Source organism: Wasmannia auropunctata, unplaced genomic scaffold (genome assembly GCF_000956235.1).
Source record: "Wasmannia auropunctata unplaced genomic scaffold, wasmannia.A_1.0 LD336000.1, whole genome shotgun sequence".
Lineage (NCBI taxonomy): Eukaryota > Metazoa > Arthropoda > Insecta > Hymenoptera > Formicidae > Wasmannia > Wasmannia auropunctata.
The window spans coordinates 2,841,311-2,861,469 of NW_012026890.1; the positions used below are offsets into that span (position 1 = coordinate 2,841,311).

General features: G+C 42.0%; 1 protein-coding gene across 1 annotated transcript in view; it reads left to right on the forward strand.

The window, feature by feature from the left end:
* LOC105453357 (fez family zinc finger protein 1) overlaps nucleotides 1–12,653 on the forward strand; it is a 26,279-nt gene extending 13,626 nt beyond the window's left edge. Inside the window, exon 5 of the mRNA XM_011695238.1 lies at nucleotides 12,021–12,653. Coding sequence (XP_011693540.1) covers nucleotides 12,021–12,277 — 257 coding nt within the window. The 3' untranslated portion in view covers nucleotides 12,278–12,653. The remainder of the gene's footprint in view (nucleotides 1–12,020) is intronic.
* The last annotated feature ends 7,506 nt before the right edge of the window (nucleotides 12,654–20,159 follow it).

The window sequence follows — 20,159 nt, forward strand, 5'->3', positions numbered from 1 at the left end:
CGAAACGACCGAAGGACTCAACGTACAGCAGGATACAAAACGATGGTCACTTCCGGAGACTTTTCTAACAACCTGCAGAATCACCCACGAATCCTCGTGTTGCGCGCGGTTGTGTCCACCTATACGCACCGCTGCGTCCCAGTGCGGAGGGACGCCATGAAACATTTAATTTATTATTCAGGAGAATGAAAAATTCAGAGGCGCCGTGAGAGCGCCGACCAATGACGTTCACGGTCGCAGCAATTGCGCCGTGAAACGAGGATGAGTCCGAGTCTCTTTTCCGTAGGAATCTTTCGCTCTCGGGGGACAGCTCTTTCTTGAGCGGAGGAGAGTAAGGGGAAAGTTGCATTGCGTATTTTTTAACCTTTTTTATTCAATACAGATACTTTTGATACGTTCTACGTGATTTGAAAATTTAGAACCAATTTTTTATCGAATTCTTACCTGAAAAATGTGTTGTTAAAGATGTTGAATAAAAAAAATTATTACTTATTCTAATTAAAATTATACGTGCTTATACTTCATGTTTGAATAAAAATTCAATAATTCTTTTTATATTCGAACAGAGCATTTAATTTTCCAAATTGTATTCTTTTATCGTAGAATTTATTTATTAAAAAGTGAAATACAAATCTAGCTTGAAATCTGTTTCGTCGTTTTCTCTGATAAGCTACACGCTTCTGGTAGCTTGTACACACGCTCACTAGATCGATTCGACGTACTGTTTTCACTCCGATGCGATTTCTCTGTCTCTCTCTCTTTCTCTCTCTCTCTCTCTCTCTCTCTTTCTTTCTTTTTTTTTATCACATACGCACGAACAAATCTCGCTGCTCCCACGACCTCGAGCGACGCGCCGGCTGCGTGAGTACGTGCGTCAGGCAGTTACGAGGGTGTTCTGGGACTCCGCTGCTAATGATAATCAGCCCTCTTTCTCCTTCCAACCCCCGCTACGGCCTCCTACGTACCCCATGTACCGAGCACGGGCCATGTGCAATAAGGGTGCGGCACCGTCGGATTCCCCGGGGAACGGCGTGGCGTAACGTAAAATCATTATTAGGTAGGTAGGTAGGTGGTTGCTGGTGCACACGAGGGGTGGAAAGAGAAACGGGCGGTTCGGGCGAGCGGGGGGAGGGGGGGGGTCGAAGCGCCGCCGCTCACGGGGGTTGAGAATAAGAGCTCTGCAAATATTGTTCGTGCGCGAGCCGGCAACCCGGAATAGGCTACGAGGGGTCGGAGCGTTACTTCGCGTTACCTTCGCAGTTAGGCGAACGTTTTCGGGGGGAGTAGCGGCGACGGACGCGACGAGGCAGGGAGGGGATGCGACGAGTCAAGTGCACGGTCGTTGCAAGGGGTTGACGAGCGAAGTGACAGACTGGCAAGTGGCCACGAGTCTCTTCGATGAGAAAACACTGGCAGAATGTCTTTGGGAGGGGCGGCAGAATATTTTCAGAGCTTCGCAGGGCGAAGCTTGGCGGGTCGTGAGTTTTGATAGCGTCGACTGGCTGCGCGCAATGTGTTGTCCGGTTTGACGAATACAATGACAATTCGTGATGCTGTTCGTTAAACCTATAATACGTCAGAATTAACCGTTGCTATTGAATCTTACTAGAGAAGCAATGCATTTTGCCGATTTTTCCGAAATAATTTTAAGTAAATTTTCTATACAAATAACTACAAAATGTCTAGTATGTTTATTTAATTAACTGATGTTAACTATGCGCGTTTTTTCAAAACTGTGTCATCCTCAGCATTTCAAATCAACGTAAAATCAACGATTCCCGACTTCTCTCGGCGACATGTGATTACAGAAGAACATTATCGAAATCATCGACCCTCTGTCATTGGGATGATCAATTCGCAGTGTGTATGTGGTCTTATCTACACACGCGTGATCGTGCCCTGTTTTCACAATAAACACAACCTGTCCGCTGTTGATATAAAGTAAAGTCGATGGGCCGAGGCAAAGGGAAAAAAGGAAAGAATGAGTGCATTCTGTGTACTTTTTCATCTTTTCATTTGAATGTTTTTACTTCGGCCGAATGTTCGGTGGCACATACATTTGAGACGTCTGTTTCCAATGGGCAGTTTTTTTCTGAACGGCTTGTTGTTCTCCATGTGTGTCGTTTTTGTTTCGCATTAATTATCTAAACATAAAAAATTTTAACTGACTATTGTTGAATAGTTTGAATAAATGTACATTAAATCACATTTTGTTCCACATTAAGTCGAATAACCGAAGATATCGGTTTTCAAATGAAATTTCAATAGACAATAAAATTTATTTTTAGCGTTATACGCCTTCAGGGAAATATACGTATATGTAATGTGTGTCATACGCATCAAACAATATCCGTATTCGTTATCGCGGAGGAAATTAAAGTCTCGTGAAAGACTCCGTAATACGATATCCATTAGAACACTCGCAATAACTGAGATGATTAATTGAAATCGTCGAGGTCATCCATTTACTTTACTCTGTCTGGTTACATGTAAACGTAGCTGCGTCGAAATCCTGACTTTTATGCATTATTCATTTATTAATGTTTGCAATCCTTGGCTAATGAATTTGCTCGAAAGTAAAATCTACATATATGGAACTCAAGCGCACATTAATTCTCTAATATTCTGTTATCATTATAAACTCGTTTTATTATACATCTACCTTCTGCGATATATTAATTTTGCTTGAAAAGTTCTTAAATTAATTGTCTCATTACTTAATTTTGCGCGTAGCTTTATTGCTCCTCTCGGGAACGTCGCGCGTGATTATTCAAAAATTGTACCGTATAAGAAAAACACTCGGGAAACATTGCCGAATTAAAGTATCCGCGTATTTTTAACACACGCGTACATATGTACATTGGCATCGACGTGTTCGTAACACGATTAATAATTACCCCTGGCACGAGCGCGCACCGTCCTCGACTCCCCCTCCCCCTCTCGAATTATGAATTCAGTTGCGGCTGCGACGTATACGCGAATACCTGGTCGAACGCGCTTCCCTCGGCGCTCACCTCGAGGGTGCGGTTATCGTATACTCGCGGAGATACAACCTGTACCGGGGCACCTTTGCGGCCGCGTTCACGGTACGCCTGTGGACTCCATCCCCGACTACGAGGCGGCTATACGTCCCTTTCCCTCTTTCTCTTTCTCCTTTCCGCGCAGACAGACGGGGCTATTAGAGGTTTCCGGCTGACTTGGCGCCCTAAGCATCGGGGCGCCGCAACATCCCTCTAAGCTGTTTAAACTTCGCGACATGGTCGGAGGACCATCTGCCCCTCTCTCCTCCCATCCCCTCCCCCCTTGTGCGAGGGCCCCTCGACCCGGCCCCTTCTCGTCCCTCTTCCGTCTTTACGGCTCGTTAGCGACGACGACGTACCCGCCCCTGTCCCAGCGTATCGGACCACACGCGGTAAAAAGCGTGTTTACACGGCACGTAGAACCGACACGTGAAGGCGATTGCAGTTGTGTTAATCGCGCGATTGTATCGTTGTTTGCGATTCTTAAAGAATGTCTTCCGGATTGGGAGGGTGCGGGACGGTGTTACATTAATTGGACACTATTACGTAGGACAGTGTTTGGGGTCTCTTATCGTTGGGTGTGGCCTTTTTGATTTACAGAGACAGCGCATATTGTAATAAAAACGCTGTGAAATGAATTACCTATATAGTAATAAAGTCTCACAGGCGTGAGAAAGTTAAATAAATAAAATTAAAAGAGAGGTACGCTTAATAAACCGAACATATTTGCTGTACTTTTATATTGTACTTATAATAGTGTAACTTCGTTAGTAAATTAATAATAATTCGCTATCCTTGATCACAGCGAACTCGCGAGTTGTTATCCATATATAGAGACTATAGCGTTAGATTTACCGGATGACAAGGACCTTGTCATCGAGAACGATAAAAGCGCGCCCCTTGGATGAGGTGCTGACGTCGGCGAGCGGGGAAACGCTATATTTAATGTCGCGCCGGTGAGAGAACGAGCGCGGCGCGCGAGCAACCGATACCACATTAAACATGCAAATTCGCCGGTATAACGTTCCACGGGACCGAGGCGTCATCCATATAGCGCTCGTCGAGTGGCGCGGCGCGCGATGTTCATAGTGGAACGGCATGATTAAATTTCCAGGGATATCGACATGCCGGGAGCACGTCAACCCCCCCCTACCCCTAACCCACCCTCCCTCCCTCCCCCCAAGTCCGCTCCTGCTATCCTGCCTCTCGTTCGCCACTTCCGTTGCCCCACCTCACCCCCCTTTTACCATCCCGACATATATCTCGTCGCTCTAGCACCGTCCACCCCCTCCTCCTCCCTCCCCCGGGCACCCGCGACTCTAACCCCCTCGAAACCGTCGCCACCCCCTTTTTCGCTCCTCGGCCTATCCGCGTAACCACCCACTCGAACAACCCCCGGCCGCCCGGCGTGCGGGTGGTTGAAATTAACTGCACCCGGAGCGCGCAGCAGCATCGGGCGCGTCTATGCATCCCCAACTCTCCTCTCGCTCGCTCGCTTTCTCTCTCTCTCTCTCTCTTCCTCTCTCTTTCGGCTCGTCACTGACACTTGAGGCCGCGTGCATACGAGCCGGGATGGGTTTGATATGCCGTGTACGGGCAGGGGAAAGGGGCGAGTGTGATGTTCACCGGCGATCAGGGAGACTCGGTCGTTAGTTATTGTTATTTATTGTGAGGGCTGTTGTTGCGAGCTGGTTGCGGCAATGGACGCAGTCGATGCAATCAATTTGTTTTAACGTTATCCCGCGGATATATCGGCTGCATCGTATTTTAGAGTTATGTGAGTTTAGCCGCGTCATTGGCATCAAAGTGGCGTTTGCGGTCTCGCGCTGTATATATATAGGAATGGCCGAATGGAAGCGACGGGGGAATTGGATTAAAATTGAGCAATTGAAATATTTAAAGAAAAAAATTTAGAAGAGAATCAGAGCATGCGGGCTTCTGTTACTTTAAAAATACTAGAGATGTTTACTTTTCGAATTTAGCTAATCTTGCGACGAATCTTAAAATCTAACGTTGTTGCGTCAAATAGTACTTCCTTCACTATCAGTTTACAGCAGTTGAAACAATAATTGCTTTCGTATCAATGGGTCATTTATTAATAACCACGTAGGCGAAGAAGAGGAGCGCTTGAAGGATAAAGACGAAGCCATTTCGAAACACAATTGGCAATTAAGCTGCGCGCACATGAGCGATGTGGTAAGAGGAGTCACAGCGCGGATGGCATAGATCGGATTTGTCACGATTCCTAATGTTGATCGACGCGCTAATAATTTAATAGCCATACATCCGCCATGATCGTACGGGAGAGGATTATTATCGCGGGTTCCCTGCGGTATACCAAAAGCACTAAGGAGCTAACGGACTTAGTCCTCGGTATCGTGTTTCCTACTTCCTTCCCTTGATTCCTGTTCCCCGATCGTCCCTGCTAAAATTATTGTTTGGTACAGAACACTCTTTGTCGCCGATTTATGATTAAATTATGTAACGACAAAATTCAATTTCAATTATATATATTAGATTTTAATCAATTTTACTAAATATTTGCGTCATGTAAAATTCGTATTATTTTTAATTATATAATTATAGACAGATATTATATATTCAATATCAAATATTTAATCACAATCAATCCTGAGTTTAGAGTGCTTGTTCGAAAAGTACTTGAAATACGAAAGCAATTCAATTCAAAGGTACAGACAAATCTGTCAGTTTGATGTACCCACATTATTTATTATTTTATGAACTTGAGCGGATAGCAATAATCATTTTCTCGAAAAAGAGTAACAAAACGATACTGACGCATACGTGTAAATGGCTCATATTTTATTATTTGTTGAATATGTTATATTCCCTCCATAGAAAGGAAAAATGTTCTAGGAGACAATGACAGCGGAATCCGGGAAATTTCCAAGTTGCAATTTATATATTTTAAAATTATTTAAATTATTAATTGCAATTATCTGTAGATAAAATATTCTCGGAATTGTTTTATCTTTTTTAAATATTGTGAATTAATTCGGTAAACTAGATTTGTATTACATATACATGTTCTCAGAGATTTTTTTATTTATAAATCGGTGCACGTTGGGATTGGTTGTAATCGACATCTTTTTGCGATCGATCGTTTCACCTATCTTTCCACTGAGGGATTCCCGTGTTTCGCCGGGATGGGGCGTAAAATCATGGCTGACGTGGGCGTAAACTGGTAAACACAAACGTGACTCAGTGCGAAATTGGAGACTAGTAACGGCCGCTTGTAAATCGGTATATCCGTATACACCGTACAAGAGCGTATTGGTATTTACGTTTTTTTTTATTTTGTACTTCATGCAACGACAAAATATTTCAAACATATTGGAAATTCACTAAAAATAGATTTTTCTAGTTCCGTTTCTCGCTAGATAGCTTTATCAAAAAATTTATATTGCTATACGTCTGCATGCGTGCAGTACATTGATGTAATTTTACCTTAAGTTAGCAATTATTTTTTACATAATTTTGACAAATAAGTATTAATTTGTTAATAATTTTTATAATTTTTATTAATAGAAATTCTTTTTCTCTCTTTTTACGTCAGAAATTCTATATAAATATTTCCCATTTATTTAATATTAAAATATCTTCTTTGTTTTACATTTTAAATATAAAAAAAATTCAAGTATCTCTTTTAAAAAAGAATTTGTTTCCCTTAAGATAACACAAAAAGCCGAACAATATATTTTGACAGAATATCAGGAATATAATAATTTCCATTGGTTCTCCAATCATATCTCTCCAATATTTTTTGTTCGCCGATCCGTCGCTGAGACGAATGCCGTGCAGAAGCAACGGTCTGATTGATATCCTCAGGTAATCCTTGCGCGAGCTTTGAAGATACGAAAGAAAATCCATGCTGTCCTCGATATGAAATATGAGATGTGGCGCTCTTCTTCGATTCCACCCTCCTCCCGTCTCACACGAGGATTTCAGTTAGAGGGCAGAGACGCCCCAAGAGGCCGTGGTCGGAACGTGGTCGATGAAGACGAGAAGAAATCAATGCCTCGGCCAGCGTCCGGTTCACCTTCTACATACCAGCATCTTCCCCTTCCATCTCTCCCTCTTGCCTTCGCTCTTTTCCTATTTCTCTTTTTTCATTTCAATTTTTGTCTTTTCCGTTTGCTTTCTATCACTCCTGTTTTGGACCGCTCACTTTTTTCTCTTTTCAAATATAAAAACGTGCAATAACTTAAATATCACAATTTCAAAATCAGATATTGGAATAATACCAATATATGGAGATCTATTTTATAATTATAACTAATGTTCATCCAAATTAGTGAAGGGACACTTTAAAAAAATACATATGCATGAGATTTTGCCTAAGAAATTTGTTTAACAATCCTTTTAAATACTTAATGTATTTAAGATTAATATATATTTTATTTTTTACTTTATCATCGATTGTATTATTCTAATTAAATATTGAAGATTGAGGAAAATTATTGGAGTACATCCTGTGTACTTATTTCATTGAAACGTCTAAAAAAACGTTCTGTTCGCGATTTGTAATTAAAACGCAAATATCAATGTGTAAATATTAATGATTAATTAAATCAAAAAATTTTAATAAATGTTTAAAACATTTAAATATGTAAATTCAGATTGCTGAACTGAGACACTCTCCAGTAAGCCAAATTGTTGTAATGGCATCTTTGAACAAGTCGATGAGAATACTCAGTTTCTCGTTAAGTTCGCTCGCGAGGACGTGCGAAGGGAACATTCGAACTTGCGGCACTCGCAAAGGACGCAGGAGCGATGGGACGGGAGAATTAGCGGAGACGGAGTACCCTCTCGCGCACAAGATTTCCGGGAGTTTAATATAGTTTTAGGGGCGTCGGTCGACAGCCCTGAGGGGTGTAATGGCGTCTTAAACCTCAGGGGTTCTCAGCCCCGAATCTCTCCTCGGCCCTCAAAGGAGCCAACTGAAGCTTCATCCGCTTCCCTCTCTCGCTGTTAAAAATTCGCAAGCGTCGAATCTCAACTGCCGCCGCCGGTTAAATCTTTGATCTCGCCACTCCTCGGGGCCGCAGAGGTATACATGCGCAGGACTGCGGTACAGAATGCATCCCGTGTGCATTTAGATCGAAACCTCCCGGTGCTTTCCGCATAAGGGATAAGGACGGATAAGGCGCGCTCCGACGGTGCTTGATTTTTACGAGCGCGTAAATTCCGAGAGACGCTCGGCTTTTTTTTTCTCTCCATCCGACTTACCTCTTCTTCGAAAATTCCTCTATTCTCGGTGAATCCGCTCCTATAATTTATACGGTTTCCAATTGTTGATCGAATCATGTACGAATTGTCAAAGCTAAATTGTCGCAATTTACAGAAATTTCTTAGCGAATATTGAAAAATCACATTGAAAGTATTGATAATGCAATTTCGTACATATATAATTTTAATTCGAAATATTATTAGATCGTTTTATTTTTCGAATATTTCAGTTTTTCAATGAAGTTTGATTTATGAAGTTATGATTGACTTATCAATCATTAACTTTTTTTCTCAAAGTCTCTAATTTAATAATTGCGTAATATAATTCTGTGATTCAAATCAATGCAATATTATATAATATAAATTCGAGGAATTTTGTTAAAAGACGCAGGATCTGTAATAAAATTCTAAAATTGATTGCAAATTTATTAAAACTGATGAATTTCTTATGTCACTTGAAGAATTGAACACCGTTTTGACATTTCTTACACGAACACATAAGACCACGTACGTTCTGCATGTGCCGTATTCTATATTCTTTATTTTCCTTCCGAAAATTCCTCCTTCGTCTCCTTTCGAAAATTCTTTCGCTCGCAGTTGGAATTTTCCGTTCATACTCGGAGTATTATTGATCATCGATCACCGTTCCGGTCACGTTCTTGAAGCTGCATTGTCTTGCCTTTGCAAGAAAATATTGGTATTCATGAATAACGTAAACATGCAATCTACAACAAGGTTCGATAAAATTTTCATTGGGACTAGATCGACCCTCTCGATTAGTCAATAATTAATAGTAGTAACAGTATTCACGAAGAATTGCAACGTTCGGTCTTGCGCGCAACGCGGATAACGCATCGCAAGTCCTGGGTAACTCGTTGCTTTCAACGAATTTATTAACGCGGTTATTTTGACACAGACAATTCCACCGAAGGAATAAACCCGACGGATCCGAGAGAGTTCCGACGGCTCTTGATTTTTATGAGCGCGTAAATTTCCGGCGGCTCCTTTTCTTTCTGCCCTGTCTTTCTCTTCTTTACTTTGTTTCCGAGAAACGAGAATCCCAGTAGACCCGGCGTTCCATTTCTACACATTATTCTCCCCCTCTCCTCCTTTCTTTCCCCCGTCCTCTTAATCCTTCGTTTTCTCAAGAAAATGATATTTTAAAGTGCCATCCTCTCTTTCCCGCATATGAACGCTGAACTTAATATCTTCCCGGCCGCTAAAAAATGCCGCGGTTCGCGCTAGCTGCATCAACAATATAAGGGAATAAAAATAGTGACATTATCTCTTAGATAGCAAATTGCGTAGAGTATACCACTGAATAAAACATGATGCACCGTGAAATTAATATAAGTTATATAAGTGGTAATATATATAATAAATAATATGTAAGGTATTTTATACTATGTATATACCGTATTTTTCTTTCGAAATCTCTGATATTTATGACAAAATTTTTGATAAATTTAAAATCGATATATTTTTTATTTAGAATGATTCGAGAAAGTTATTTTATATCCTGAAAGTTAATCTTGAATATCTAAGATAAAATTTTATTTTTTATTTAATTATATAATTAATATATTTTACATCGGCTCAGTATATACAGAAGACGAATTTTGAAGAAGTGTTTGTACCAAGGGATTTTGGATTTTCAAATGGCCGTTTCGCCTGGCAGAAGTAATATTCCGTAACCATGGCGAAGTCGTTGCGATATAGACGCGAAACGGGCAACCTCGGTGCGAGCGCTCGGACGGTTCTTGATTTTACGAGCTCATAAATTTCAAACGGCCGCCCTGCGCTTTTCCACCCCCGTCCTGGCTTCCATCGGCGCTTAACTCCGCGAAAATTCTATCCGTTTCGTCTCACCCCCTCCGGGGGTTCACTCGGGTAGAATTCCGAGGAATTTCATCGAGCGGCGGACTCGTCGGATTCCTACGGTACACCCTCCACAAAAGCGCGTCCTTAACTCTGAATCCGCGCGTGAATCTTGATCCGAAGGGCAGCGTAACTATGCGACTGATGTTCGCATAAAACGACTGTATGAAGCCTTGTGCGCGATACATAAACGTTGATAAAGTGGAAGTGAATAGTGCACCTGATAAAATGAGTCAAATTTCACAGAAAACCATTGCCTAATAATATGTCATTCAATAAATATATATCTAATTATTGTATGTCCTAACGACAATGTTTTTTTCATTTTTTTTACTTTAAGATTCGAGATAATTGCTATATATATTTTAGAAAAAATATGAATAATATATCAGAGAAGTTTTAATAGAGATTATCAGACAAAAAAACAGAGAAACGTTATTAAGCTCGTAGTGATTTACACGCGAAGTATAAATGTCGAAATTAAAATCAAATTGTAAGATATCGCATCGCGAGCACAAGGTAACTAATATACACATCCTAAATTAAGCTCCACCGGATCGATGTTCGTGGCACCTCGCATTGACTCGAATTTCGGGAAAGATACCGCATCTCCGTGGATATGGGTCATCACGTCCGGTCCCGAGAAATCCCCGGGAAGAAGTAGCCGATATTTTTTCCCGGATAGGAAATCAAGATCGCGGCCGGGTATAATCGCGAGGGCGATCGACGGCCCGGTCGTATCGGCGGGGGCGAGATTGAAGGCCCGGCTAACGAGTTGTTTATGGATCCACCCTCCGCGCCCGTGGCGTCCGTGCCGATGCCGAGAGGGCGAGTGTGTACGTACGTTGTGTACCGGTTGCTTGGCCAGACGTATATGGACGTACGGGGGAGTCCATTAACGGGCCCTCCGTTGCCCACCGGCAGCGTAGTTCGCATCGTCGTCGTGCCACCACCACCCCTCGGCAGGCAGCCGCTTTCTCTCTCGCCCTCAGTCAGCAGCAGCCGGGTTATCCCGCCGGTAGTCATGGTAACACGTGGGTTGGAGCCGCCCCCGGCCGCCAATCAGAGCACGGCGGCCAGGATGAGAGAAACGAGCGGCGACCCTTCGAGCCGGGGTTCTCTCCTCGCCCCTTAGACAACGAACCCCTACAGTGGAGCACATAGACACCCCTTTCCACTATTCGCTCTTCTCTCGGTCCGTCTCTCTCGCTGCCTTTTCTCGCCGCCGGGGTGGCTGAGATTCTCGCTTGGGAGGAAATCTTAACCGGGCGTGCCCCGCATCGCTGATGCCACCTACACCCGTCTTGCGAGGTGGCTAGCCTTCCATGCCCTCCGTCTTCCTTCCTCCCCCGCATCCCCCTTCCTCCACGGCTTAAGGAGAGTCTTGACCGAATAGGATAGAGCTGGCAGCACTTCAGTACTTTTGGGATTAACGTGCATGCTCGCTGGAATGCGACAGGCGGAAGAGGGAAGCTGGATTGCGCTGTTCGAGTTTTCCAATTCCCTTTTTAAGTTCATTGTACTTGACGATGAATTGTCTTATAGATAATTCGAGTAAAACAACACGTTGTATCTGTATTCATAGACAAAGAGAGTTTCACTAACAAAAGAATTATCAGATGTGTGTCACTATTTTATTTAAAAAAATTATGAAATATTGTGAGATAAATTTTTGTAATTGAAACTTTCCTATAATATTCCTTCCTATTCTATATGTATTTCTAATTATTGCATATCGGTATAGAATATTCCATGATAGATAAAAATTTACAATTGAATAATTATTTTTATCTTTCATCAGTTAAGTACGTTCGGATATCGATCGACCGGAAAACTTAATTCTAAACAATTTCTATGTCCTTTCTGTTACAGGTGAGAAACCTCACAAATGTCAGGTGTGCGGCAAAGCGTTCTCGCAAAGCAGCAATCTGATCACGCACTCGAGAAAGCACACGGGTTACAAGCCGTTCGCCTGCGAACTCTGCGGCCGAGCTTTTCAGCGTAAGGTCGATTTGAGGAGGCATCGCGAGACCCAGCACGCAGACCTGAACGCGTCGCATCGACCGCCGATTGGCTCGATTCCCGGACAGAATTCCCTGCCCAGTGGAAATCCACCGATGATGCAGTGAGACCGCGACGAGGAAGCGGTTGATAATCCGGCGCCAGATTGATACGGAACGATGATTGGAGATTGTCGCAATTAGCGACTCTTTTCCGCGAATCCCTTCAGGCAATCCAGCCGGATTGAGGATGCAACTATATAAGTAATGAAATCATAAATGACGATCTCCACGATCGTCGATGGCGGAGAAGAGAGCGATAAATTAATCTCATGGATAGAATCGCGAGTGAAGCGATTGCGGATTGCATCATGGTGAACTGATGGCTGGAGAATATTAACTTCTTGCTTTTTGTATTATTGTCTATTTTTAATAAACTTAAACAGAAAAAAAGATAGGAAAAAAATCAACTTGACGTTGAAAAAACGTCAACATCACTTGAGAGACGAATTTATGAACTAAATTTACAATTTTAATTTAATATCAAGGTAAAAAGAATTACATTATATATTGTTTAGAAGAATAATTGATTTTAACTAAAAATATATGTGTGTATATTGCAGTAACGTAAAAAATTATCAAAAAGCAAAATGTTAATATCGATGTAACGCGGATTACATTGAGGATACAAGAGTTCATGTAAATTCAGATCGCATAACAGATGCGAAATTAACCGGAACAGTGCAATTCGAGAGTGAACTCTCGGGATGAAGTAAAATTTGCCGGAAAGGGGGTACCGTAGCATTTTTTTATCGCGAGATCTTTATTGATCTTTTGACGTTAGGGCGAGGAGACTGAATAAGTTGATATTTATTCGACCATTGGTTTCGCGCGCGTCTATTTTAATCTAACGCGAATATCCCACGACTTCGAGGACCTCTTAACTTGCGGAATATACTCAGGATAAATGGAGAAAGTGAATTGGTGAATCGTTGCGACTGGACATTCCATGAAAAAAAAGCGCTTGCATCCGTTTCGTTCCTAAGTGAAGTAAGTGTGTGCCGGGGTTTGGTTTCTTCAGTGATTTTTATTCGGGGACGGAAAACTTTTTGCGGTGAGAAACGATAATTTATGAATTATAACGATAAGCGTGAAAGTAAATGGACTGACAACTGTTTTTGTTACGGATAACGATGAACACTTTCTATATTTTAATCGTCTAGTTACCTGCAAATCGATTACCTGTTACTGTAACTTCTCTTATTGCGTAGATATTCTCACGACACGCAGTACGACCGTCGAGCTAATCGGACACATTTTACAAGACTATAACTTTATGAAGATGTCAGAAATTTATGTAAATTGCATTTATTATTGAAATTAAGATTTTTTTTAATTAAAAATCTACAAACAACATTACGTCATTTTTAATATAGAAGAAATAATATATAATTTAAGAACTACACTTTTTTATATTACATTTAAATGTACTTCTTAAGTGTAAACAACGTCCGAGTAACATGATCAATGGTGTACAACGTGTCGAAGTACGTGGCGAGAACGTACTGTATTTTGCATATCTCCCGCACCTGTCGTTAAAAAAGAAAAGAGTCATCAAGACCACCAACCCCTAAAGTTGCAACTGTGACCAAAAATTGTAAATAGCACGTAGATCGTATCACGGCTAGTCTAAGCGTATAAATATATACATATAAATAAATCGAAGCTATAAATATTATAAATAGAGAGGGCACGTAATGTGCGCGGCGCAAAGAGTCGTACCGACTAATGGCGGCTCGCTCGCCGTGTGGCCTCACCAAGAAGTTATTATATTCTTCCCTTTTTCTCGCTATCGAAATTTTTATTGTTGTACCATTAATATCATTATGTAATTATTGTAATTAGAGACTCGCTATTAATATTATTGTCATTATTATTAACAATAAACGCTGTTACCATTTGTAAACCCTTCGCTTCTGTCTAACAATCTCTTTCCCTTCTTTAAGCATTCGAAGCGTTTTTATTAAAATATATTTTTCTCTTATTTATTTTCTTGCAATATGTATATATAATTACGGTACCGAATTAACATAAAAAATAATTTTTTAAATAATATATTGACGTTATATAAATATTAGATTGACGTGCATTACATGCACGTCATATTATCAAAGTCGAAATGAAGAAATACCTAACCGAAAATAATTACATTGGGAAATATTTTCAGGATACGCGTCTTCATTTAAATGGTCCTTCCACTTTCCGTCCAAGTCGATAGCTCGATTAATCAAGGTCGCTGAATCTGGCACTGCCGGATCACGATCGTCCCAGCTTCACTCGCTGTAATTCAGGGTTAAACGGCCGTGCCAATTAAGCAGACTACCCTGAAGAACCCCTTAACAGCCCAATATGTTTTCTGCCGGAGAGAGTTACCCTGAACTTCCCCTCCCTCCCGCCGCTCATTATTTCGCGCAGGAGGGGGAGGGGTGTACGATGCGCTACGTTGGGGCGGACGTGAGATTTTCCGTAAGCTAGTCGTTTACAGCTCCCATCGTCTGTACCAATCGTGCAGGACGTCGCAGGAGATAAAGGATAAGGGCCGGCGAAAGAGAGAAGAAAGATAGGGAACGATTCGAAAAATTTATCTGCGAGAGAGATAGGCGTGGAGAAAGATAAATAGAGAGCGAGACAGAGGCTGTGGAGGGACATTACAGCACAGACTGCACGACACCATGACGCAGCCACGGGAGCAGATTGGACAGTTATTGCATTCTGGGTAAGATTAATTGATATGGGGACCAGTGGGTGGGCCGAAAGGGCGCGCGCGGCTACGTTGGCGCTTAAACCTTGTCTCAGGCTGTACGAGCCCGGGGATGAGAGAGCGGTGATTAACCGATTGCACTGCGAACCGAGCGGAACCGAAAACCATCCCTCCCGCGTGCTTCCTAATAGCCATTGAGTAATAGAGAGCCGTTCATTATTAAATAGCATCGGGCCGCGCCAAGACGTACGTGAGACATCATCATATTAGGTTCAGGCACTTGTAAAACAGTTCCAACGTATCGTAAACTAAGTAATAAATTTTTTAACATTTATTTATATTTTGCAGCAATTTTAATTGCCTGCATTACATTGCCTGTGATACCTAAACGGTTTCTGAATCTCGAAACATCAACCTCTTCCTACCCATCCCGAGTACGCAACGAGAGTGCGGAGTCAATAAGTTGGATCGCAGTGACAAAATGATCCCGTAACGATCTGCGCGCGGCGTTGAAAATTGTCCGAACAATTTTGCGAAGTACCGTGCGATCGTAATACCTCGTGTCATTGGTGCCGCCCCGTCGTGAGTACCAATCGCGCGAATATTCCCGGCTATCGCAATTTCTGCGACACCACTTTAGCAACAGCCAGCGGCTGTGTGTTGCGGTATCGCCTCGCGCGCTCCGCCTCATCGTGTTCTCGCGGAGAACAGCCGTCCAGGGTTGTATCATCTTCGTGCAGCTGCCGGCTATGGAATGTTCGAATACGTTTTAGGGGACAACTCCATATACTCGCCGTATGCGGATACACCTTATGACTATTAAGGTATTCACGGCCCCTCGGAGGACGCCCCAGTTTGAAATATGGCGACTCGGGTCACCCGCCGGCGTACACCGCCAGTCAGAGACGCCGCTATCTCGTTCTCCCCCTTCCGTCGTTTTCAATCCCCCTTCTCCCCCCCCCCGCTCCCCCAACCACTGCGGCACCGTTTTTCCTTTTTCGTATTCCTTTCCTCGTGTCCTTGTACACGTACACCGTTCGGCGGAGTGTCGCACGATGGAGAGGGCCGCATCCCCGCGCACATACCGCGGTTTTCCATATTATTTACAACCCCCCCCGTCCTGCACGTTGCCCCCGCAATAACTCGGTCCGGATCCGCGCGAACGCGCGCGAGCGTGTCGCCAAATTGGTGGAAACCATACGAGAACGTCGTAACCTGTCTCGGCCTGTGACAACTCTGAGTGATGTAGTGGCACGAGGATCCGACATACGGATGTGTCCGTTAGAGGACGAAGGGAAATATGATTGCACGACGTAATTTAAGGTTGATCCTGATGGTTTTGTTGCGGCTCGAAGACGCGCGTTGTAATTGGCCATCGATGAAAAGTGCCATTATTAAAAGATACCGTATTATTACTTATTAAAAATAACATTTATTAGAAAAAGCTTTATATAATTTAGAAAAATATTAAGTTTGTAAATTTTAGAGAAAAATTCGCTAAACTTTTAAATAAGCAAACGAAGATATTGATTTGCTGTTTTATTACTCTATGTGACAGGTATGCAAGATAATATTGAAATGATAAACGAACAGTAAATTTTAACAAAGCAATTTTTAAATCTCTTAAATTATACTATTATATTATATTTTTCTTTACTTTATTAAAAAATTAAAACAAAATTAAGACCGATGTTAAAAACGACTTTATTTGAATTAGACATCATATTTATTTAATTAAAACCACCTTCCATCAATGGCATCAATATTAATCAATTCATTCATCTGCGCATAATATGCTTCGTCGATTTATAATACATATGTATAAATTACTTTAAATTTGGCTAAACAATTCTTTTAAATCGCTTTAATGTTACGACATCGATTTTCCTGTTTTTTTCTCATCATTAGCGCAGAAAAAAAATATATATCTATAAATAATGCATTCTGTTAACGCAAATATTTCCTTATTGAAAATTATTATTCCTACATTTTTACCACGCGCAATTATTATACGCGTTTTTGCGACTACTTTTTTGTGTGTATCTCGTTCTTTATTCCTCTGCTCGTCGAGTTTTCAAGCCAACGAGTGACCGGATAGCGAAATCTCATTTCGCGAAAATGCGTCCCGGATGCTGCGTGGATTTGCACGTCAGTTGCATTTGCACGGGTCAACCGGATTAAAAAACGTCGATGTCCAATTATCGTCGGACACCGCGCGGCTAATGGAATTTTTGAGAGGGAGATTAGGGGAACTCGCGCGCACACGGTTCATGCAATTTTCGTGCGTTGCGTGCCGCGAGCTAATTCGTTCCACGCGCGGATCGTGACGGAGATATGTTCCTTCCGTTGACGGAAACGTGCGCAGGAACAAGCGCAATTTCGCTCACGATCACTTACAGTTAGAGCACACATAGGTCAAATAGTAACTAATTCGCGCGTGCACGCTCCCTCGTCAATTCGGCTGACGTAGCATCCGGCAGGATCGCTTGTGGCTCCTCCAGAAATTATCAAACATTTCCGAATGCGTTTGGAAGCTGCAACTGTGCATGGCTAGCTAAACAGTGATCCGTTTTTCTTCATTTTCTTCTTTTTTTTTTGCTCTTTTTAAATAGTCCGACATTTCGATCGATCAGGCGACAGACTGTCACGGATGCAGCCATTTATCAGTAGGCTTCTCTAATAACGAGGCGACTCTCTCTTTCTTCCGTGCACCGCGCGACTTTAAACAAATAGCTCGACATGGAAAGCGGGAAGAGGAAAACAAATGGTCGTTTACGCCTGCGAGGAAGAAAAGGGCACGTCGCGCGTTCCGGCGATCAATCAAGCGTCTCCGGCCGGACTTAATACAGTCAGAGATCGATTGAATTCTGACTTGCATGGATCCGTATATATATAATATAAAACGTTTTCGTGAATTTTTATTGAAGGATTTCATAGAGAACTTTTCCTCGTGGTACCGTTATATCAGAGAGAAATATAAAATTTGTTATATTGAAAAAAATTATCTGCATTTTGTCATTAAAATAAAACATTTGTGATTTAGATTTGTGTATGATTAAAATTATATTTAATTAGGCTCAAATTAATAATATCGATAATACAATATCAAGATTAAAATCAAAATTAAGTCGATTTAGATTGGAATTAAGAGAGTATAAGATCTTTGTTCAAGAAAAACCCTTTTTAATAAAAAAATCCACAAACAAGGGAAACAAGCAGGAGTAACCTGTAGCGTGACAATGCCATTTCCAATCAACTATAAAGTCTTCTAGTAAGTCTTCGGGAATCAACGAGTGCGCACAAATAGGCTTGGCGATCCGCACGAAGGTGATGACGACGCTCCCATGGGCGTCCGATTCATTACCCATCCTGAATAAATGATCATCCACGGTCGCGGGTGGCTATCCACGGGAATGCCGGCCAGAGAATACTTCGGAAAAGTGATTATTCGTCGATGCTATGTCGTCCTCGGCGAAATCGACCCCCAAGGACATGCATCGTACCTCGCTGAAGCAACCGTGGCATCGTGTATCTCCTTCGGCTGCATCATTGATGAGCGGGATCAACGAATTCTCCCCGCCTCTCTTCAGTACCTTTAGCTCTCGATTCTTCCTACGTTTTACGCGACGACATGTGTTGCACTGACATAAACATTATGAGACAGATTAATGAGGGAGATTAGATAATCATTCAATGCATATAAATTGATAAAAATAGCGTATTTTTATAAAAACTTTTGACTAAAATTTAGTTTAGCTTTGTTTAATTTCTCAAAAAAATTAATGATTTTAAGTATTTCTTAACTTTAGCAGCAAGACATGAATAATAAATTTCCTTCAGAAAAACAAAAATATTACCTCGGTATGATCACTTATACGATTGCCTTCATTTAATAATAAGTTATCAATTATTATATAACAATTTCATATTTTATGTTAATTTCATTTTAATTTTTGCCAATTTTATATAACCCGTTACAATTTCAAATCATTAGTTATCATTGTAACTACTTAAAAACCTTATTGAATACATAGATTTTATTTAGCTATATAAACACAACTATACTCGGAATCTCTCATCCTTTGATCGCAATTTTTTTCCAGCTATTCGCATTTATCGCTCCCACGCGTAACATCTCATCGGCGGTGCAAATGGAAATATAATCATCCCTCCTCCACCTCGTGGTACCGTGCATAATTCCGCGATCGACCTCGTCGATGTCGCGGACCGTATCGCCGCCTGGACCACGTAGCAGCCGTAACTCAGTTTCCAAACGGATCGTCTCCCAGGAATACTTTATGCGTACTACACGTCATTCCAACCGCCTAGTTCGGAAAGATGGAGGTCGTCCGTGGATGGGGTGGTAGGGACCGCGGAAGACACGGATCCTTAAGTATTCTACGCGTCGTGCGGGACTAGTGCATCGGTCTTAAGATGGCGGCGAGGGAGGAGGGTTCCGCGAGATAGGACTGCGCCGATACCCTTTCGCCGGGAGAGGAAAACGGCGGTGGTAGGAGGTCCTTGGGTAATCATATAAGGATAGCTGGAGTCGCGCGAGGAAGATCGGGTATCAACTTTTGATCCTCCGATATCTCCGACAGCCTGCCGGGCCCCTTCTAACCATGGAGGAGTGTGTCTGTATTCAAACGGCTCTAACTCGATATAAGCGGCGCTCCCAGAGGCATCCTTCCGCTGAGGAGGACGGGGAGGATGAGTTGGAGGACACCAGACCCTCCCTACCTTGTCGCTCACGCCCACCCCCTCTTTGGATCTTCGGAAATAAGAGTATCCCGTGTAGCCGGTGCCTCCAATCGAATTTACATCTCGACTGCTTCTGCTCCCATCCCCCGAAGACGCGGGGGGTGGATCCTCGACTTCGCCAAAGTGCTATCTGCTATGATCCCGCATGGATGCGGGCGCGTAGCGACCACGAAAATGGTCGACACTGTGGTCAACTACGGCATTTTGAAGCATGATGCGATGAGATATCGGATGGAGGCGCAGATGTCTTTTGACGAATATAGGTTCTCGGAGAATAACTGATCCCATGTATAAAAATATAAATTTACTAGTCTTGAAATAGAGAATGTTTCGTACACAATAAAATGACTATATTAAATAAGAAAATAATAATTAGTTAAAGACATAATTGTTTACGTCAAAATTTTAAGGAAGAGTAAAATTTATTTGTAAACTATTTCGTAACTGTTGCAATGAATAAATAAATTAGTAAATTGATGATTGAATCTT